At 44.1% G+C, this 22077-nt stretch overlaps 3 protein-coding genes and 1 non-coding gene across 5 annotated transcripts in view; all 4 read right to left on the reverse strand.

The window, feature by feature from the left end:
* The window catches only part of rbx1 (ring-box 1, E3 ubiquitin protein ligase), a 3804-nt gene extending 1231 nt beyond the window's left edge, over positions 1-2573 (reverse strand). Inside the window, exons 1-3 of the mRNA XM_008299940.1 lie at positions 2449-2573; positions 1222-1300; positions 1030-1100 (exon numbers count right to left, since the gene is read on the reverse strand). Coding sequence (XP_008298162.1) covers positions 1030-1100; positions 1222-1300; positions 2449-2526 — 228 coding nt within the window. The 5' untranslated portion in view covers positions 2527-2573. The remainder of the gene's footprint in view (positions 1-1029; positions 1101-1221; positions 1301-2448) is intronic.
* Positions 2574-2736: 163 nt separating this feature from the next.
* On the reverse strand, positions 2737-2808 carry trnaq-cug (transfer RNA glutamine (anticodon CUG)). Its single transcript has one exon. It is a non-coding gene; the product is annotated as a tRNA-Gln (tRNA).
* Positions 2809-3836: 1028 nt separating this feature from the next.
* Positions 3837-9279, reverse strand: chadla (chondroadherin-like a; the record flags this gene model as incomplete). The annotated part of the gene is made up of 10 exons (XM_008299954.1): positions 3837-4149; positions 4255-4421; positions 4758-5110; positions 5214-5550; positions 5900-6186; positions 6364-6602; positions 7119-7264; positions 7335-7490; positions 7780-7974; positions 9166-9279. Coding segments are annotated over 10 exons (2307 nt in total), but the record flags the coding sequence as incomplete, so codon positions are not given.
* Positions 9280-10252: 973 nt separating this feature from the next.
* LOC103370788 (ran GTPase-activating protein 1) lies at positions 10253-20940 on the reverse strand. Of its 2 annotated transcripts, none has more exons than XM_008299941.1 (16): positions 20876-20940; positions 17958-18077; positions 17722-17849; positions 17054-17113; positions 16644-16823; positions 16379-16513; positions 15396-15554; positions 15099-15212; positions 14773-14872; positions 14484-14568; positions 13914-14070; positions 13463-13579; positions 13140-13245; positions 12767-12855; positions 12249-12370; positions 10253-10992 (listed from the first exon to the last, which is right to left on the reverse strand). In XM_008299941.1, exons 2-16 carry the CDS (start codon positions 18067-18069, stop codon positions 10911-10913), a joined length of 1746 nt encoding a protein of 581 aa, XP_008298163.1. In that variant the 5' UTR covers positions 18070-18077; positions 20876-20940; the 3' UTR covers positions 10253-10910. The 2 variants fall into 2 exon arrangements, with proteins under 2 accessions (XP_008298163.1, XP_008298164.1); XM_008299942.1 differs by having other exon boundaries at positions 10907-10992; positions 12206-12370.
* Positions 20941-22077: the final 1137 nt, after the last annotated feature.

The raw sequence follows: 22077 nt of genomic DNA on the forward strand, positions 1-22077 counted from the left end.
TTTAGGATTGTTAAGGGTCGATTATCCAGTCACAGTGTACTTGTAATTCAGCTTGGACTCATCTAAATAACAGCTGCCATTAAGACTCGTCTGAATCATGCAGCACGCTGCTCATTAGAGGCTTCCTGTTGGATTTTGGTCGAGCAAAGCATTTGAATAGTTAGAACAGAAGTAGTTGATGTGGTCGATAAGATCGTCAGAAGATGCATGAATTTGTAAAACCACTGACATGAAACTTGAAAACACAAGTCAGGAATTCTGTGCAACGTATATCCGAGGTTTCAGCCTTTGAAATCGATCAATGTTTCAGTCCCGGGTTTAAGAGCCCATGAATATTGTACTAAACTTTTGATCTAACTCAGCTCTGAAACGTACGACAATGAAGAAAAGTCAGACTGGTTAGACATGTGGAGCTCAGTCTACAACAACAACACAGAAGAAATTTGTGCTAACAAACCAAATTAGATGGATGCTAATTTAACAGGATCATGTTACCCTAGATTAGTTAAGCCACATTTGAAAAACAGGACCTTTTCATACAGTATGAACTCTAATGACACTTTAACGTTACTGAGCGACCTTTCCTCATCACATGATCCTGACATGGACCATTTCTGGGTCACATACCATAATACACTGTCATAATATATCATAAGCCTAGAATCTAAAGCCCACGATTAGCAGCAAAACGCATCACATGGATTTTCTGATGCTTGTCAAAATGAATTATGATGAGCTGGTGGTTTGTCATCTGTAAAATCAAGTCAGAATCAGTTACTGAATGAAACTCCAAGCAAGTCACACTCACATTTGACCCATGAAGACATGACTAAGCTCGTCTATGTCGTATCTTTTAATGCGAATAGTTTTAGTTTATATCCATCTCTTAAAAAATTACAGCTCAAAACATTTCCAAACACAACGTCCCTGGTACCTGGGATAACTCAAACCTGAAAAAAATAAATCTAATGACGTGGCTGGAATCAACCCGATGAGATAAAGATGTTTGAAGCAGGTATGGAAACTCACATTGCAGACGCCCCAGGCGACGGTGCACTCTTCAGAGGTAGCAGAAGCTTGGTTGGCCTGACACTCTATGCCTGAGAGACATGAAAGCAAAGCAGTCAGAGCCGTAGAAGCTGGACATCCCCAAAAACGTTTATTAATACGTCCAACATGTTAAGAAAAAAGGAGTCCAAAATGAGGTCCAAGTGAACTCACAGAGGTCCATGATGTGGTTCCTACAGATAGCGCAGTTGTCCACCACAATGTCCCAGGCCCACAGCGCCACAGCGTTCCACTGGAGGGGAGTCACAACAGAAACATCATCCAACCAAGATACTCAGTCTGAATGACAACTTTATGTAACGGTACCGTTTAATCACATTTAAAACAACAGGTCTTGTCTGAGCAGAACTCCAAACAACATGTGGAAATGGTCAGAGGTTGGAAGTGCTCAGGCTCCATATTATATTACAGAAACTGCATGTCTACATGCATTCCATGTTCTATTTTCTGTGCAGATGCAATAACCTACAGAGTAACCCCGATCATTTTAGTCAGCTGGTGCACAAGCTGCTGTGGTCTGATGGGCAGAGTTTTAGGACTAATTCAACGTTAGGGTTTATTAAGGTCGATTTTAACGCTTAAAACTGGTTGTTAAGAGCATCACAGGTCGTTTCATTTGTAAAAGGGAAAAGGTACAGCTTCACCTTTCTGCTCCTTTCTCACTTCAGCATCCTAAATACCAACCAACATGGTTTCTGGTGATTTTCTGCCACATTATTATTATCATTACGGCACAAAGAAGCAAAAACTAATCCTGACGTCTGTTACAGTAAACCTGACGGGTCTCATAGAGGTAATGTTGTTAATTATGACATTTTACGTGTTGATTATAGAACAGAAAATCAGAGTGTGCATTTAAATTCAGAATAGGGGAAGGTAATATTTATGAAAATTAACTCCATATCAAAAAAGGACTTCAGTCGTATGTCCATCTGGAGAAAAGCAGCTTAGCTAGCTAAGCTAACTCAGTATGCCGACTTATAAGCCGAGCTGTTGGCTAAAGTTTAACGTTGGACCTGCTTTTCTGGTTACGTTGATGACATCGCTGTTATGCGACTAGATGTATACTTTGTGATTCCTCTGACTTCTCTATACAATAGTATTTTTTCATTGTAGTCCCAAAAACAGAAGTGCAGATTCATGGCGCTAGCGGCTACACAGCTCCTGTGGTAAAAGACGTTCGGCTACAGGGAGCTAAATTAGCGTTAGCATGCTAACGGCTACACTGTGGTAAAAGACGTTCGGCTACAGGGAGCTAAGCTAGCGTTAGCATGCTAACGCTAGGCGGCTAACTAGGCAGTGAGCTGTGTTGGCGGGCATTTGACGCGACTGGAGGATTATAAATTCTCCTTTCTCAATAAATTACTTAAACAACTGTACCTTCTTCACTTCAAAGCGCTTCTTGCTTGCCCCGCTGTTCGTGCCGCTCGGCGTATCAACATCCATAGCTGCTGCCATCTTAAAAGCGAGGAAGTTTGACGTGATGAAGAACCGACCCGGAAGAAACACGGCAACTTCCGGCAGTAAATAGCACCCATTAATCACGTAGTTTAGCGGTTTGTATGAAGACATTAGGCATGCGGAAATCGTTAATTATGGTACGCTGATTAAAATAGTGGCATTTTATCATTACGTGGAGTGAGTAGCGCATCAAAAAGACTGTGGCGCAGGTTCCACCGAGATTTGAACTCGGATCGCTGGATTCAGAGTCCAGAGTGCTAACCATTACACCATGGAACCGCCGTACAGAGCAGCATCCTGCAGCAAGTCTTTATTATACAGCTGATCGGGAACATTTGTAGTGATGGAACACATCTGGGTCGAACAGACACGTTTTTATTCCAGAAGGTCGGAGAACCAGAACACAGTGCACCCAGACAGCTGTCACAGTTATAAATGAAAAGTGTATGTATGTATATGGCGGCTGGGTGTGTATGATGACCTGTGGTTCATTCTATAGCTCCTGATTAGACCTGCAAGTTGTTGTTGTTGTATCCTTTTCTAACGATGATGAAATCTCACAATCAGATTTTTCAGTCCCGCTGGCATTTCTCTTCCATCTGCAGCCGTGATGTGTATTATTATATCACACAATAGCACATTATCATTTGCACATTTCTGTATTTCTCTTACATATTTTTGTAAGTTTCGTTGACTTTCTTCTATATTATATTTTCTATATTTTTATCTTATTTTATTGTACCTCCATTTTATACCCTAATATTCTGTGTTGTCTTTCTGCTTCATCTACCCCCTCTGTTGAACAGTCATGCTCCTGTAATACCTGAATTCCCTTCTGGGATTAATAAAGTCAGTCTAAGTCTATGCCGACATAGAAACAGCCCATACATCCAAGATTGGTCCAGAAAAGCTCATTTAATAACCATATTCATGCAATTAGGCTCATTGGAAATCACAGCTGTTTTCACTCATCTCTATAGTAAACGGCACCTACACTGGTTTTACTGATCGTCCATAATGTTTTTCAGTTTTCATTCAGTCGGGCTGTCTTCAGTGTTGAAGACGTGGTTTTGTTCTGTGTTATAATGTGTTTACCTCCTACAGAACGGGGAAGGGACTGACTGTTTACGCTGTGCTCTTTTCTTCACTTTGTTGATTGACGGGTTTATCCTGCTTTGATATAAATTCCACACAGACTTGTAATCTAGAGCAGTTTAACTTGTAAAATCATCTTCTGCTGTCAGACTGCCGTAGCTAACCCATTACCATGATGCCTGGGCACACTGCAACCTAATTTGCTGTATTTGTTATGACAGTGTCTTCTTGTTCTTTGTCTTTTTAGGTGTCACAGGTTTTCTCTGAGGCTGCTTCTTGGCTGGTTTGGCCACTTTAGCTTTGGCCCTTTCAGGCCAAGCTTTGACTCCGGGGGAATTTGAGAGTTTGGAGGGTTTGGATTTCTTCGTTTTTGGAGGTTTGGGGTCCACAGCAACCTTCTCGCCTGGAGGAGACATGATTTCTGGGCAGGACGTGAAGACGTGGACGTCTGTGACCTTCTGACCTCTGAGCTCAGGAGGGCGACCGCAGGTTGCAATCACCTCCAAACTCACCTTCTCCATCCACCTGAGAGACGCAGTGAGGCAGAGAGCAAACAGTGAAACACTGATGAGTATGCTTCATCGAACTAAGATGCCATTTGTGCCACCATGCTTCCTAACATGTACTGACCTGCGCAGGGGCAACAGAGGACAGTCGCACAGCAGGGGGTTGTCCCGCAGGTCAATCAAATCCAGGCCGGTGAGTGGACTCAGGTCAGGAAGCTCCTCCAGCTGGTTTCCTCTGACAGTCAGAGCCCTCAGGCCCGAGCCCAGCCCCAGCAGAGCATCGCTGGACATCTGGCCAGTGGCATAACAGACAGAGATGATTGTCAAGCTTTGTCCAAGTGTTTGGATCTCAATATCTAAATCTGACTTTTAAAATATCTATTAGTTGTGATTATTGTTCCAATGGAGGAGTCTTCACATCCCTCCCACCCCCCAACCGTCTCTATGGTTTGACCAACAACAAGACCTACGCTCTGAAGTCTCTGCCTGTTTCCTCCATGTTCTTCTCCAGATGTTATAATACATTAAAAAAACAGCAACAACACAAAGATAGAAATAAGGAACAAAGAAGACCAGGCCATGACTGATATGGGAGCTTTTCTCACTTATGTTGGCTTAAAACTGTACCTTCTCCATTCCAGTGTGATCCATGTAAAGCCTCTTCAGGCTTTGGTGTACGGGCTGGAATGCTTTCGGTCCGACCCGACGAACAGAGTTTTGAGACAGGTTAAGCTCCTCCAGACTCGGGGCCTCAGACAGAGCCTGGGTGGGCACCTCGGTCAGCTGATTTGAATCCAGGTGAAGTGTGCTGAGGGTAGCAGAGTCCAGAGCACCCTTGGCAATGACAGTTATGGTGTTATTGCTCAAGTACAGTTCCCTCAATCTAGGGGTTGTTGAGGACAGCAGACCTGTGGGCTCTAGCTTGGAGATGGCATTTCGCTCCATATGCAGCACAAACAGACTTGGTAGGAGCGACAGAGCTGTAGCAGAGACACAAAACATCTGTTTTAGCTCCTGGGTTGCGTTACCTCCTCTAACATTAATCTGCATACAAATAAACCAAGTTAGTGACCAACCACTGACCTGACCCAGGAAACTGCACCAGCCGGTTCCCTTCCAGGTGGAGGTAGGTGAGCTGAGGGGTTCCAGCAAACACCCTGGGGTCCAAGAACGTGAGGTCGTTGTCAGAGAGGTACAGATAAAACAGGTTTTTCATCCCCTGGAAAGCGCCGTTTTCGATTTCGCGGATTTTGCAGAACTCCAAGTGAAGAGAAACCACTTGGCTGGAGCCTGGGAAGCTGCTGGCAGGAAGGTGGTGGAAGTGGTTGCTGCGGAGGTCCAGCAGCTCCGTCTTGGCGGGGAAACCTCGCGGGACTTTAGTATGACCCCGATCCTCACAAGTGGCGTGCTGGGCTTCAATCTAGGGTGGGTCAGATTTGAAGAGTATTTGTAGTACATCTGGAAATTATAAACACTTGAGAATCTAGCACTCTGATATTTTATTCAATTCTAAACTGACATTTTTTTAACCACTCAGGGCAGCAGAAACAAGCCTTCATCCTGCTACAGGGCTTTAAGCAGTTGCTTCACTTGCTACTAAAACAAATCCTTCATTTGAGGAGTTGAGGGTCCATTTTTTGCCACTGGATGAATATAAGGTCCGTTGATTATTTCTGCCTTTATTTTTACTAAAGAGCAGCAAATGTAGGTGGAGTGGAACTACAACACTTGTGCACAAAATCCTAAATTGTGTCTGTCTCAGCACTCACATTACATTCACAGTTAACTGGACACTTGACTTTCTGTTTGGGTTTGGCTGTGGGTTTAGACGGGGCGTTGGTAGGGCTCTCATCCTCCTTCTCCTCCTCCTTCTCCTCCTCCTCCTCCTTTGGTGCCTCCGCCCTGTTGCGACATCGCAGATCCAGAGGAGCCACGGCCTGCAGCGGCTCGTCTGACAGGTGAGGAGGTCCGGCGCAGGCCCCCAGCAGCTCCACACCTCCGGCTCTGGCCCACTCCTTCAGGGGCCGCATGTAGCAGTTACAGTAGATCTGGTTCCCTTGAAGAAAAAATGATGCTCAGCGTGCACTAATGATTACACACACATACTGTCCTGTTTTATTCATGGCACCACTTTACAGGTGATGAAGATAATTTCTCTATGCTAGGGTGAAATAAAACCTTCAACCCTCCTGGCACAGCAAGCCAACATGTGTGGGTAATAAAAGAAGAATACCAGTCAGGTTGAGGCTGGTTAGGTCCTTGGGGCCCGAGAGGGGCTCCAGGTAACGAAGCTGATTGTGGCTGAGGTCCACGTGGGAGAGAAGGGGGGCTCCGGACAAAGCCTGGTCCGACAGGTCCTGCAGGGACATGTGGTTGAGGTAGATGTGCGTGAGCTTGGCCATGGAAACCGACTCCTCCCCGAGGTAGATCATGGGGTTGTGGCTCATGTCCAGATGTGTGACCTCGCGGAGCCTTTGGAGGTGGGAGAGATGTTAGCAGTTACTGGAAGTAGATGTTCTTTATGTTTCTCTCCTCTGTCAGGAGTTTTCAAGTTTGTACCTGTCCTGATGTTTTCATCAAAAAAAAAAAGCCATAAAAAGACCAAAACCAACATGTCCTCACCTCTTACTACTGCCTGACTTCCCTTCTCTGTGACTCCCCAGCCCTAACTGGCTGGTTCCTACTGAAGACCAACATCTTCACAAAAATCTAACAAACACATTCCTCCATTTTTTTTTGTTAAAGGCCAAACTACACAGTAACTTAAAACGGAGGAACCAGCGCCAGTTTTCTGTCTGAACATCCAAGTGAAAATCCCAGAACTTTTTCTCTTACTGGTCTCGTATTGATCAGTATTTAGTTTTTGGTTTGTTTGTCAGTAATACTGCTGCTGTGGCATTCGTTCTTTCAGAGAGGTGAAGTCATGACTCTTATTTCCTCCAGAATATTAAAACTACAGCGGTCACAGTAATCTCCTGATTGTCCCACCTCGTCATCGTCTGCGTGGGGAAGAACTGCAGCTCGTTGTGATCCAGGCTGAGGCGGTTGAGGGTGAACAATCCGGCGAAAGCCTCTGGCGCCAGGTTGTTCAAGGAGTTGTGGCTCAGACGAAGCCAGTTGATGTTGTGAAGGCCCTGGAAGAGAAGTTGTTTGAGGAACCGTATGTGTGTGAATATTGAAGTCTTCACCCATTATGGTGCTCACCTGGAAGGCCATGTTGGGGATGTAGACCAGCTGGTTGTGGCTGAGCGTCAGCATGTTGAGGAAGCCAAGCTGCGTGAAGGCACCGGGCTGGATCTCCTCGATACGATTGTGGTCCAGATGGAGCTCCTTCAGGGAGGAGAGGCCGTCAAAGGACTCCTGCGGTGAAAACAAGAGAATCTCGTATGTCAGCATCATTTCAGGATCCATGATCCCTGTAAAGCCGGAACCATGAAATAAATGCCAGAAAATTCACATTTTTATCATTTTTGCTACAGCTGACATTTTTGGAGCATGAATTCTGATCTTTGGTGGATTATCTTTGGACTGAATGTATTTTTTCAGGAAATAACGTCACACTGATGAGGCGGAGGTCCAAAGACTCGTGTATCCAATACGACACGCTTACAGGGTCAAAGAGCGGCGCCGTCCTACCCTCTGACCTCACCTGGTAAAGGATGTCTATTTTGTTGTGGGCCAGATTCAGGGACACCACACGGCCGAGGGTCCGGAAGGCCCCCTCCTTCACCTTGATGATGTTGCAGCGCTGCAGGTTGAGGTGGGTCAGGTAGGGCGTGTGTGTGAACGCCCCCCTGGGCAGCACCTGCAGGTTGTTATTCCTCAGGTCCAGTTTCAGTGTAATCTGGAAGAGAGATTAAACAGAGCGGATGACATATCAGGGCGTATAAGGGCGGCTGTGGCTCAAGTGGTAGAGCCTCCAATCATAAGGTTGGTGGTTCGAACCCCTCCACAGTCGAAGTGCCCTTGGGCAAAACACTGAACCCAAAGTTGCTCCCGATGGCAGGCAGCACCTTGCATGACAGCTACGTCGCCATTGGTGTATGAATGTGTGAATGAGAAACACATTGTAAAGCGCTTTGGGCAAAAACGCGATATAAGTGCAGACCATTTACCATTTACGTATCTGAGGCAGAGTGATACAGTTTCTTGTCTTTATCAGGGTGTCCAGGCTGAACATTGCTCACATTGGGGTGTTAAAATGTCATCTGTTGGCCCATTTTTGTGGTCACTTACTCTCATCATGTCCTTATAGAGGTACATGGGACTCATTTAAAGTATGAGCTTTATTATAGTATTTATATCTTTATTAATCAATCTTTATTATTATATTATTTTGTGTTGTGTTGTTTTTTCTAGTATAACAATTTCAATGAAGTTTCATTCTATTCTATTCTATTCTATTCTATTCTATTCTATTAAAAATCTGGAATGGTTGGTAAAGTTATATTGTTGATGCGCTCACAAGACAATTAAGTACATGTAATGACAGAAAAGTGTCCTCTTTCTGCTCGGGTCCATTCAGCCTTCTTTTAGCTGCAGATTCTGGGTCAGCCTTCATTGATCTGCAGTTCTTAACCACCACTTCTTTAAAGCAGGTTTCATCCCTACAACGTTTAAAAAGTCTGAACAAGAGCTTCGACTGAATCCACAGCTAAACCTACATCACACACACTCTTTAATGATAATGAATCTTTGAGTTGCTTTAAAATCAGTAAGACTTTTTCTGTTGGTCAGAACTGCTTGTTTGCATGAACTGAACGTGGCTGTGCTGCTAGAAAGCATCTGTAAAGGGAACGACGACCACAGAGGAATGCCAGAAACACAGCAGCTGCTGGATGCACCTCCAAAGCTCAGGTTGCTTATTTTAATCACCTACTTGTGGTTTATCTGCACAGTGGTCTTACAATCTGTTAACATTTTTAAAAACATCTAAAAAAAATAAATTAAAATCACCAAATAGCCCACAAATCTTAACGTGTCTTCCTCTAACAGCTGTAAAAGTGAAAACATGCACAACATCTGGAATCCTCACCTCGTCTACAGACGGCGGGATTTCCGTCAGGTTCTTGTCAACGCAGGCCACCGTGAGCTGGGTGCCGTCACAGCTGCACTCTTTGGGACATTTTTTTGCTTCCAGGGTTGAAAGCAGCAGGAAGAAAGCAGCACAGAAGAACCGCATCTGTGTCAGGAAAACATAGACTTTTATTGTCATTGCACAAAAACACAATCATGAATCTGGAAACAAGATGCCGTTGTTTGGCTACTGGAGCCTGTGAGGCAGTGACTTGTTAATAAATAGTGTAAACATATAGCTATAAATATATCTATATATTTACAGTTATATATAAGAAAAACTAGTGCAAAGTAAAAGAGATAAATATGAACAATATAAAAAATAACAGTGCATTGTCAAAAAGTGTAAGGAGCAAAAATGTAAACAGAATAACATTTTTTAAAAACACATATATTAAAGCTTAAGTTTATTGTTGCAACACATTGGTTATCCAGAACATCACTTCAGTGCTTCTTCTAAAGGAGTTTAGGGAATAAATGAAACCACGTTACCGGCTGTTATCACATACTTTACATCAGAACATCTTTAATCTGGACTAGAACCAAGTTTCAGCTCGTCCAGTAAGAAAAAACAAATCAAAACCCGGCTTACCTTCATGCAGGACGTCCCAGCTTTCTGGGTAACATGAACTCTATAAGATGGATTATTCTTAAAGCTGCCGGTTCAGGCGTCCGTTACCTTCTGACGTTGTGTCCGCTGAGGTTCTGCTGGAACAAGGCTCTGGTAAATTCTTCTGCAGTGACCTCTGATCCCGCTGCCCTCTGACTGCAAAGTAACACACTGGCTTCACATTTTCAACCCAAGTGGAGGCTGAAAGCACAGAAAGCCACCAATGTGGGTAATTAACCAGCTCTTGGTTTTTAAAATCAGTGTTTAATGACTCTGTTCATGAGGATGGAAAAAGACTAAAAACCCCAGTTCAGCTCCTTCTATAGCCGTTGTCTTGATCAGTTTTTATAGACTTGTATGTGTAGTATCTCGTTAGAGTTTTATAAGTTTCCAAAGAAAATTCTACGTAGTCGACATGCAAAGACTGAGAAACATCCAACACTCAAATGAACTTTATTTTTGCAACACAAATCCAAAAACTCTGGTAACCTGTGGCTTAAAAGCAGAGAATTCATTTCAGTTCATTCAATCCCTTTTGATTGTTCTCATTTTGGTCGTATTCGTCAGTCATAGATATTTTAATAACATTTGACCAGATTTGTGAATTTCTTAAACATTCAATATAAAACAAGAGAATAGTAAAGGTAGATATTAAATAGAAAAAGCACAACGGCTAACGGTTTCAAGTCCAGGGTATTCCTGCTTAGAGCTTTTCTAGTTTGCACCCGAGTGTAATGTGTGCTTCGGGCAGTCAGGCGACTCCAACCAGGAGACCTCAGTAAGAGTGACGTCTTTTCTTATCCACCAGAACAGAGGCAGGCAGGGTGACGGTGCTGTCCTGGGATTATGTGGATGTACATAAAAGGCTTCACACCGTCAGAGCATATCCTACTTCAACCACAAAGCATTCAAGTGGAGTCCAGAGAAACGGATCTTGTTGTAGTTGTGATGAACAGCAGTGACACAGCCCAGTGAGCCTGAGTGAGGACAGTTCTGCTCGAGTGCTGCTCTGTTTGACCTGCTTCAGATGTCGTGTGCTGCTTTCCAAAAGGTCCGTCAGTGTTCTGTCAAAGTTCAGTCTGTGTGTGCAGCCCTCAGCTCTCAGATCGGATTCTCTGCAGTGTTGACTGGAGGTTATTTCTGGCGTTGCCACATAATTCCAGGGCCTTGTTGTTCCTGTCAATGACAACAAATATAGTTTATTAATGCTTTAATGCTGTACTTTTCTAAAGAATGACTTTGATGGTATTCTGGAAAGTCGTCCCCCAACAAATACACAACTCAAGTCTTGATTTGACCTTGTGGACACACATATAAACAGACTTCACAGACACATAGATATTATTACACTATTTTCTAAATCACTGGGAGGAGTTCATACGTGCACAGCAGGTCATTACCTCTGTATTCTGCTTGCACACTGCTGGCAAGCAGAGTCGCCAAACAGACAAAAAGTTTGGGCAGAATCTGAACATACATGGAGGGGGAGATGACAACCTTTACATCAGCACCCGACACCACTCAGACTTACAGCCCAGCAGAATTTAATGCACCAGCATCCTGTAGTTACTACGTGTGGCCATAGAGGGCGCTGTTGCCAGTGTTTGGCAAAAGTTACACTTTAAATCAGGGGTCTCAAACTTACCCGGGGGCATAGCGTCTGGGTGAGGCTGGGCCGCATCAAGTACTCCACAAAAAAAGGGTTTCAAGTATTCCAACAAAGTACAACTGATCCAATCGTCTCAATCTTTATTAATAATTCAGAACATGACAGGTTCTTCAGAACACAGGCTCCTCCTCCCTACTCCTACCTACACTTCCTCTTACAGCTGAGCCACATTTGGCTTGAGGGAGGAAACATTTGAGACCCTCAGTGTGGCTTGAAGATGCTCATCAGTAAGTCTGGACCTGAACTCTGACTTATTAAAGTTCATGGTGGAGAAGAGCTTTTCACACAGATAGAAAAAAAAACCTTTGCACTGACAGGATATATGTTTCCTCCACTCGGTGACGCTCCTGAATCACGTTTCAAGTGACTAGCGTTGCTAATTTGTGTTGCTGTCACGAGCCTGAGCTATGGTAGCCCACAATGATAAAAAATAGAAAACGTTCAGGGCAACAATTCGCGTAGGTGTGTGTGAGAAAAACACGCAACTTTGATGTCAAGTAGAGGGCCACAAAATATCATCCCGTGGGCCTCAATTGGCCCGTGGGCCGTGAGTTTGAGACCCCTGCTTTAAATAAAAAATACAAAATAAACCCAATTCACCATAAAAATCAGAAATCCCCAGAGTGTATCCGCCACCTTCACCACATGCACCGAGTGCAATAAAGAACAATGTGTGTGCTCTATTCCTGAGGAGGAGAAGGTAGTCACGGTGATGTGTACCTGGATTTTGTCTGCTGATTGGCTCATTCTATCACGTCCTTACCGGGACATGAAGGCTTCCAGCACGGCCGCGCTCTCTTTGGGGAAGTAGTCCTGTCGGACAACGTGCTCCAAGGCGTGGAGGTGGCCGGGAACCACCAGCACCGGCTTGACCTTGTCCTCGCTCTGAGGCGCCCCGATGGACAGGACGAAGGGTTGGACGGTGGACAGGACGAAGGAAAGGAGCGAGAACAACAAGGAAGGGTTAAAACAACGGAAAATATGTACAAAACTGGTTTTCTTTTTAAAGTTAGTGGGTGCAGCTTTTTTCAGGTGCCTCAATAGTCCGGAAATCACGGTATGTGGGATGATACAGAAGGATGAAATCATGTCCTTTTAAAACCATTAAGGAGACCTTCTCGCTAGACAAGCAGGGTTTCTGTAGATATCTCCAGCTGAGGAGTTACTATTACTATTACTATTACTGCAATAAAACAGGAGAAATGCAGACAAGCGAAAGGCAAAGCTAACAAAAGACAAGTAGTTTCTGTAAACCGGCGTGTGTGTCCAGATAAAACGTACCTTAATAAGTCCGAGCAGCACCAACAGAGAAGAAACAAAGCTGTAGCCTTGGAAGGAAGGAGTGCCGAATGCTTTCTTCAGAACGGCATCTGAGGACAAAAACACTGGATTACAAACTGACTTTCTAACACAGTGAACCAAGACAAAGGAACTCTTTGTGAAGCAGGCGGAGCAAGCGCATAGAAAAGTTTCAAACAGACTCACGTGCAAGACCAAATTAATTAGCGATGTTTTGATGCAATTTCTTCATCAGGAATTAGTATAAACATTTTTTGAACTGTTTCTAACACCTAAACAAAAAGTGATTAGAGGACGCTGAAGGCCTGAATGACCTCCTCATCATTCATGCACCTTTATGAGCGGAGCATCTTACCGATAGTCTCCAGCACTGCGTTCTTAACGTCGTTATTCTCTTCCTTGTACACCGATGTGATCTTGAGGAAGGCTTCGGCTGTTTTTGTAGCGTCTGACACATCCACCTAGACACAGAGACAAGAACACAAAGCAGAATGGTAACCCTGCTTCACACACACCAGGGAACTACTGGAGCCTATCGAGTAAACACACAGGATGCATTCAAGGCCGTCTGAGCTGATTTTCTCTTCCCTGTAGAGACATTTCTCTTTGAGTAGCTCTCAAACACATCAGTGACGCTCTGTGGTGGTCGTGTGTGGGTTGCATCCTCCCTTTGTTTACCTGCTGCTCCATCAGCAGCGCTCTCTTGGCCCCCAGTTTGAGCAGCTTGTCGGGCGACGGAAAGCTGAGGAAGGAAGAGACGTCTGCCGGCCGGGCTGCCGATACAGGAGTGGACAGCTGTGAGGGGAGGGACAGAGACAGGAGGTTAAACTAAAACACAGCACCACATACATACAACAACAACAGCAGCTAGTGTGTCGTTCAGATTAGACTAAATGTCTCCTGTTTGGTTCAGACTGCTGCTGCTGGAGACGTCAACGATAGTTTAATATCATGATTACATAACGAACGGTTTCAAACGATGTCTTGTTTTGGTGGTAAAGTTAACAAAAATGTTGTTGTACCCACACGTCAGGTGGAAATCGGGCTCAGCAGGTAATTATTCATCTACTTATTTATTTATTTTTAAACTTTTTCTACCTGCCACACATCATGAACACACTTATCGGACCTTGTTGCCGTTGCTTTCGTCTTCTTCCTCCTCTTCCTCCTCCTCCTCTTCTTCTTCTATTTCCTCCTCATCCACGTCCTCCTCATCTTCGTCGTCTTCTTCCTCGTCATCATCGTCCTCGTCGTCATCGTCGTCATCTGGCTCACCGTCATCGTCACTGAGGAAAATTTAGAAATGCAGATCTTTGAGTGTGTGGCTCTGGGATGGGATGCATCGTTTGATGACTCTTCGTGCAATAATAACAAAATCCTCGTTAGTCCAGGATGCAACTGTTGAAGCTTGTGCTCTTCTCCCGTCATAAACTCCTCTTCGAGATGCTCCAACTACAACTAACAGCAACACGAGGAACCACCCTGCAAGCTGACAGGATCAGTTCTAGGAACTTTAATAATAAATCGTCAATTGAATAATTGCTGTTAACAAATGAACTAATATAAAATATATGAACTGATAAGGCAGAAGACGAAAGACTTGCATGTCAGAAACTGCTCTGTCGGTCAGCTGTAGTGCCTTAAACAGAGGCTTAACACTCAACTAATGCATCCTGGAGTCTGAGTACGATGTGACTACCTGAGTGATCCTAGAAGCTCGGCCATGTTCATGCCTTCCAGCGTTTCTTTCAAAGCTTTGCAGCCGTCCTCTCCGAGGCAGTTACCTGAAAACCAAACAGGAGTCAGAGGAGTCCAATTAAACAAAAACAAAATCCCTGAATAACATCAGCTCTACTTCTCAAAATGCAAACTGGTTTGAAACACAGATTCTCCGTATTGTGAGACTCAAAATACATAAAAAAGAAATTAGAAATCTTCATGAAATGTAAATGTGTGAAAAGCCGAGTTGGCTCTTTGCAGGTCTGTACCATTTAGATCCAGTTTCTCCAGCTGGTTCTTGCCTTTCACAGCCTGCGCCACGGCCAGAGCAGCTTCCTCTGTGATCTCACCATACGACAGGTTAAGTTCCTGGTCAACATAACAACAGATTTACGGGGAGACCAACACCAAACAGACACTAATAGGAAGAAACATCAATGCCTTACATAACAATAATCAGGACAGAGTTACATCCACATCTGTACAGGCTCTGGCTCTCCATTAACAACGTGTCAGTGCAGCTTATTCCTACTGTGAGTGGTGTTGAGAGCTCAGACCTGCTCAGAACGTATAATGAAGTGCAGCAGTCACTGACCTTGAGGATCGGTAGCCCCTCTGATACACTTTCTGCAATCGCTTTGGCTCCTGCCGGGCGTACCAGACAGTCCCCAAAGTTGATCACCTGGATGTTACGCAGATGTTTCAGGGCCTGTGAGGACACACACACATTATATGCTGCAGTTTTACTAACAGCAAACTTTTATAATTTTCATTGAATGCAAGATTAACGAGCTGCAGCATTGCCACAATCATTTCAACAACCAGCATTTCACCGACAGGACACGTTAGGATGTGCTAACAGTCAGGCTGCTAATGCCACAGGTCTCTGTACCTGAGCCATGGCGATAGCCCCCTTCTCAGTGAAGGTGTTGTCATTGAGGTTGAGCGTTCGGAGTTCAGCGTTGTGCTGCATGGCGGAGGCCAGAGCCGTCACTCCAGGGTGATTGATGCCATTCTGGGGCATGTGAACCTCCTCCAGGCTGCCCATCAGCTGAGAAGACAAAAAGCCTTTTTCAGACATACAGCTGTGAACAAACGTTTTCATACACTTGTAAAGATCGTGTACATCACAGCAGTCTCGGGTTTCCAATGACTCCTATAATTTTGAATTTTCTGAGGGAATCATTGAAACCCACGGTTCTGTCACAGATCTATGAGGTCTTATGAAAATATGACAAAATCTGCTGGGTCACAAATATACAACTTAAATGATTAGTTTTGGTGATGCAGAGAGCTGCTTTCATCACATTTTCTTAGTTTCATGGCCTCTTAACTTCTCACAGCTGGTGACTCCACTGAGCCAATTTAAAAAGGGTCCATTTGATACAGGCTCAGCCACAAACACCACAGCGAGCTCAGAAAATTAATACAAAGCTCATGGTCCAGGTGTGTCACTGCCACGATCAGGAAGAAGACACAAGCTATCACCTGCTGCTGGGAGACGATTGGTCAGGACGGTCAAGAGTCGACTAAGAATCACCAAAACGCAGGTCTGCAGTGATTTAGAAGCTAAACTCCTCCTGCATGCAGTTCTAACTTGTGTCGTGTTACCAGGTCTGACCCAGTAAGACTGGTCACAACTGTGACTGAACAGCGACCCGGTGGCTCATTCACACATGAAGCTGTACTGTAGGTGGCCTGTAGGAAGGCAAACTTCACTAGATCTTGACACAGAGTATAAAAGATTGATGCTCAACAACCACCCTGATGGACCAGACAACGTGGTCTTCATCAGAGCAGACTTTGCTGTGTGTCCTCATCACCTTCTGTCAGCCTACAGAGTGCTCAGAGCTTCAGCAGTGGTCAGTCCTGTACCTGGAAAGCTTGAGCAAGCGCAGTGGCTCCATCATTTTCCAGTCGGTTCCTTCCTGCAATAAACACCTTCAGGCTGAGAGGGCTGCCGTCTGCGCTGGATTTTTTATGGCACTGGATCAATGAAGCGGCCAAGATCTGAGGAGTTCCAAACACGAGAAGATTTAAAGTAGGATCTACAAAGCATCTGCACACTTGTCAAGTTTGCTTCTTTGTGATGTTATTTCTGATGACAGTACAGATCCATACGTCTCATCTCCTGACGTACCTTGCCACCTCCGATGCCCATGCCACAGTTGTTGAGCCGGAGTTCCTCCAATGTGTAGCAGGCAGTACTCTCGAGCAGCTTCTCAATGCCCCTCACCCCATCTGGTCCAAAGGCATTGTCGCTGAGGTCTATAACGGTAAGCCTGGCACCTGCCAGCATTACAGCATCCCCCAGCGCATTCTACAAGACAAAGACAGAAAGACATGTAAAATAAATGGGAGGATAAGAAAGGCACAGGACAGAAACAACCTGAGCCTCGGCCGGGAGACCAGGTCCAAGGATCAATTCAGGAGAAGAACTAGACATGCAAAGTCTGTCATACGTCAGTAACTCCTTACAAGAAATCTAAACGTGATCTGACTTGTGGGTATTATATAATAATAGTGACAGCAGCAGAAGAGGTACATTACCAGGGCAGGTGGGATCTCAGAGCGCAGGCGACCTGTGAACATGTCGCTCCAATAGCAGCGCTAAGAGTGAGAGAATAAAAATAAACAGTGTCAGGGTAAATAAAAAAAAAAAAAAGACAATGTTGGTTGTACTTCAACTTCAACCAACTATGGAGCTGTTGACGATAATCGTTTTTCCATCTAATGTACGGCCGGGCAGCTTTACATTAATCATTGCTATATCTGCCAATTATTGATCATTTTACATGACCCATACATATATATAGATATATAATTTTTTGGCTTTTTGAGCAGTAGAGAGACAGGAAAGGGGGGAGAAGAACGGGTCGTGATCGGGAGTCGAACCCACAGCGTCAGGAAATTATAGCTGCTGTTTATGGGTCACCTGCTCAACCAGGTGAGCTGTAGGGACGCCCCTCATGACTTTAATAAGGTCTAGGAGAGAAAGGTTTTTATTGATATCTTACTTGACCACTTTAGTGTACTTATCAAGGTACACGGGTTAGGACTGTGTGATGGATGCGAAAATGATGAAGATTCAGAATGAACATCACTTTGCAGTCTTATATGTGCTGAACAGTCAACAACAACGTTACAGAGGTGATGGATGCAGCTGTAAGATTCAAAACTGGAATGATCAAAAAGGTATGAAGTAAAAAAAGAGAAACCTTGAACTCGCTCTTGGTCTCCAGGGCCTTGGCGATGGCTTGTGCTGCTTCCACGCCGACAGTGTTTCCTTCCAACCTCAGAGCATGTAAACCCTCGAAGTCCTGAATCTCCCTCACTATCTCCGCCACTGGAGAGGGGCAGAGGTTCAGAGGTTACAGGTGATCACAGTACTATTCATTAGTTAGGTGTAAACGCTAGGATACAAGAATGAAAGATGCTGACAGCTGACACTCACCTGACTGGGCGTCATCCAGCTTTCTCCCCTGGCCTTTGTAACTCAGCTCACCATCCTCGACTCCGGTTTTGGCCAGAGAGTCGGCCAACTGCGCAACAATATCTGTCGCCATGGTGGCACCTGAGGGCCAAAAACATCATTAGCTTATTGTTGTGCTTCATAATTAGTCCCGTTGTCTCGTGTCCTTCGGCCCCAGTGAGCACAAACACAAAGAATACACAACAGGTGTCGTTTCACTAAAAACAAACTGATATGCAGGAACATTCTGATGTGACAACAAAACCTCTACACACATATTTATCGAGCCCTGCGATGGAATTTAAATTAATGTGTCCCAGTAAATGAAGCACAGGCCACTGATCTGCTTCACATCTAAACATCTTGTTTACTCTGTCAGCTGTTGCCTTGAGTATTATTTTATCTCTTGAGTATTACTGTATTCTTAATAAAGCAATGAATACTATTTTTCTATAATCGGTGTACTTCTCAGGCCATTAAAGTATTATACTCAGTAAACCAATAAAAGAAGTAACTGCCTTAGATGAATCAACATATGAGTAATCGTTAGGCCATTATCAAATGTAATTATTGAAGTTTGCAAGATATAAAGTTCGCAACAAAGGATTATGAAAGAAGATGTTTAGATCGTTTTCTTATAAGGAGAAATGGACGGTTCGGAGTCAGATGAGGACATCAAGGGACGATCGTGGGGAGGATTGCTGCGACAAGGAAGAGAACTGAGTTGTTATTAACAAAGGAAAAGGTGCAGAACAGATGGTTCCTGGGAGGACGAAGGAGTGAACCCGAAAGAGGAACACGGACTGCTGGTTTCGATAGATAAGCAACACACAAAGAGGAAAAAACAACTGTGATAATTATAGGGGTAATATGGATGTATAAAAGATACAAGCTGGGAGGGTAAGTTAGTCTAACTCTGTCGGATGCCAGGGAGAGTTTGACCCAGAGCTCTGTAATGCAATAATCAGCGTGTGATTAAACTGATTAATTGAGACCGAGCTGAATCTTGTCTCATCTTTACAAACGAACACGCAGAGAAAAGACAGATCTCCACACTACTGAACGCTGCAGAAGACAGAGAATAACCTGGATGTGGTTTGATTACGAACCACAAACTCACATAAACCTTAAAACCTTATCAGGCACTAATCAATGCACCTGTTGTCCTCAATGCACATCTTTTACACGTTTTAGTGTTTTTTTTAAACGTGAATTTAAGTAAATCTGCAACTATAAACGTCTGGAGTTCATTCCGTTGGAATAAACAAACCTCACCAGACCACGTGATCATCAGTCAAACTGGAAGACCAGCATCTCGCAGCGTCCAGCAGTAAACAAAAGCTGCTGATGAAAAGCTGTTTTACTGAAGGACGACACAGTGATAGTTAATTCATGTCTAACGTCAGGTTAGGAAAAATCCTGGAGCTCCTATGTATAAACGGTTTACTTTAAATATTTAAAGTGTCCAGTTTGACTAAAAACCACACATTTAAGCGTTCATGCTCCCTCAACACAGAGAGACAGCCGATGGGTTCACCTCCACCTGCTCACAGGTGTTGTGCCAAAAAGTGATCGTCAGTCAAAAACTGATTGATTTAGTCCACAGAAGCAATTATCCTCATGTCTCTGTGTAATTTTACCTCCTCTGTTCTACATTAATCAATTCAGTAGTTTATTGAAAAAGCTTCAAAGGACCAGTTCAGGTCATTTAATAGCCATTTTCACCTGCAAAAAAGTGACTGTCGCCCCCACACTGGGACTGAAATATTAGTGATGCATCAACACGACTTCATTTCATTGTCGATTAATCTGTTGATGATTTTCTGGATCAATTAATTAGTCCTTTGGTTTGTAAAAGGGCTGCCAGGTGGTTCGGTGGTTAGCACCGTGGCCTCACAGCTAGAAGGTCGCCGGTTGGCGTCCCGGTGAGGACACCCGCGTGGAGTCTCCATGTTCTCCCCGTGCAGCGTGGGTTCTCTCCGGGTTCTCCGGCTTCCTCCCACAGTCCAGAAACATGCTGAGGTTAATTGGTGATTGTAAATTGTCTGTAGGTGTGAATGTGAGTGTGCTTGGTTGTCTGTCTCTAAGTGTAGCCCTGTGATAGACTGGTTACCTGTCCAGGTGAACCTGCCTTCACCCTGAGTCAGCTGGGATAGGCTCCAGCGACTCTAGTGAGGATTAAGCGGTGTATAGATGATGGATGGATGGATTGTAAAATCTCAGAAAATGCTGAAACAAGCTCTAGATGACCTCCTCCTGTGTCTTGTTCTGTCCATAACCCAAAAAATCCAGTTTACTCTCATACAGAAGTAAAGAAACTATAGAATATTCAGAGAATTTTGACTTTATTCTCAAAAAATTACTCTACTGTGACCAAAAGCGGGTGATAAATGTAATAGTTGACGAACTGATTGATTGTTCTTTGCATCTGTAGTCTAATCCTAAACGTCTGGTCTGACTGGAACACCTCCTCCTGTAAACAACCGGCGGCTAGCATTAGCTGCTAACCTGATGCTAACATCCACAGCGCCGCAGCGGTTTGGTGTCCGTGAAGCTCACACGGCCGTTACCGACTTCTGTCAGTCCAGAAACTCGCCACACGCTTGCCAGATAAATAATAAACTTGGTCTCGTGTTTAAGAGTAAATACCCCAAAAGTTTTAACTCGCCCGTTGGTTGTTAGCTCGTGAAAATGGGGAAACTAGTTAGCTTAGCTAGCACGGGTATGTGAACGTGACACGGAGCGTGGTTGTAATTCGGCCCCTCGAGTGGCGTTAGGAGACGTTAGAGTCCAGCCCGACCCGAACCCAGCTCGGTTTCACTTCATCCCGAACACTTTAAGCTGTAAACCAGCTTCACGCTCGTCCCGCCGCGTTAGAAATGAACATCAGGATTACTCACAACACCGCTGAGCTGATCTGAGTCCAGTCCGCTGACAGACACACTCCCGCTCGCCCCTGTCGTTCAAAACCAAATCCAGAGCACGACGCGACTTGACGGCCGTAGAGCAAAGAGTCAAGGGACTTGTAGTTCAATTGGACTACAACGGTGCGTTCACGGCCTTCTATCGATCTGCACTCCAAACCGTTTTTTTTTCTTTTCGTTTTTTGTGGCGTAAAACGACGGTTCGTCTTTAACCAACAGGAGATTCGGATATAGCTGTTTTTATTTATTTTTGTTTGTTTTTTTAACCCCACGTTTTCACTCAATAGACTGAAATCTGTGCAGTGGCCTAAAGCAATGGTTCTCAAACTGGGGGTCCCAAAAAAATTTCAGGGGGTCGCCAGATCATTGTAAAAAAACAAACAAACAAACAAAAAAACAAACAAAAAAAACAATAAAGCCTACATTTAGCAAATAAACGTTTATCAGGGCTGTCAAAATTAAAGTGTTTACTGCTTCCCACTCCTTTTTCGAACTTTGTAATATTATGATTGGATTATGCAATATTATTTTTCTTTTTTTTTGCTCTTTTTAAAAATTATTTTCTTTTGTTTTTATGTATTTTTTCCCCCTTTCATTTGTTCGAAATAAATTAAATTCATTCATTCATTCAAAAAAAAAAAACCCATTATGTGTTAATGTAAAGAGATGACTCTGTGGAATTAACACATTAAATTTGAATGCATGAATGCCTGAACAACAACGTTATTAGTCATGCCATGTTAAAAATTCAAACTGGGGGGTCACAAACACAAACTTGTGTTATCTTAGGGGTCATGGCTCAAACAGTTTGAGAACCACTGGCCTAAAGCATCGTCAGGATCCCCCCAATGCTGAGTGACGACCAATCTGTCAATCCGTTCCCGCCAGTATACTCTAGATATTATGATAAATATGTCCCCTTTTTATGCAAAAAAGAAAAAACAGTAAAACTTCAGTTTTTGGCACCGCCTCACACTAAAACAAGTGATGGGACCAAAGCGTTGATCCTGCAGATCGAAGGGGGAGGGGGGGGGGCTTCCACTGATTCCTGTCTCTGAATATTTACAGCCGAGCGACGCATATTGTATTCTATAACAAACAAAAAACACAGAGGGGCTGCAAACACAGAGGCTGTTCCAGAATGGAAACGGCAGGGAATTCAGAGGCCTCAGTTTGCA

The sequence above is a fragment of the Stegastes partitus genome, unplaced genomic scaffold (assembly GCF_000690725.1).
Source record: "Stegastes partitus isolate 25-593 unplaced genomic scaffold, Stegastes_partitus-1.0.2 Scaffold1482, whole genome shotgun sequence".
NCBI classification, from domain to species: Eukaryota; Metazoa; Chordata; class Actinopteri; family Pomacentridae; genus Stegastes; species Stegastes partitus.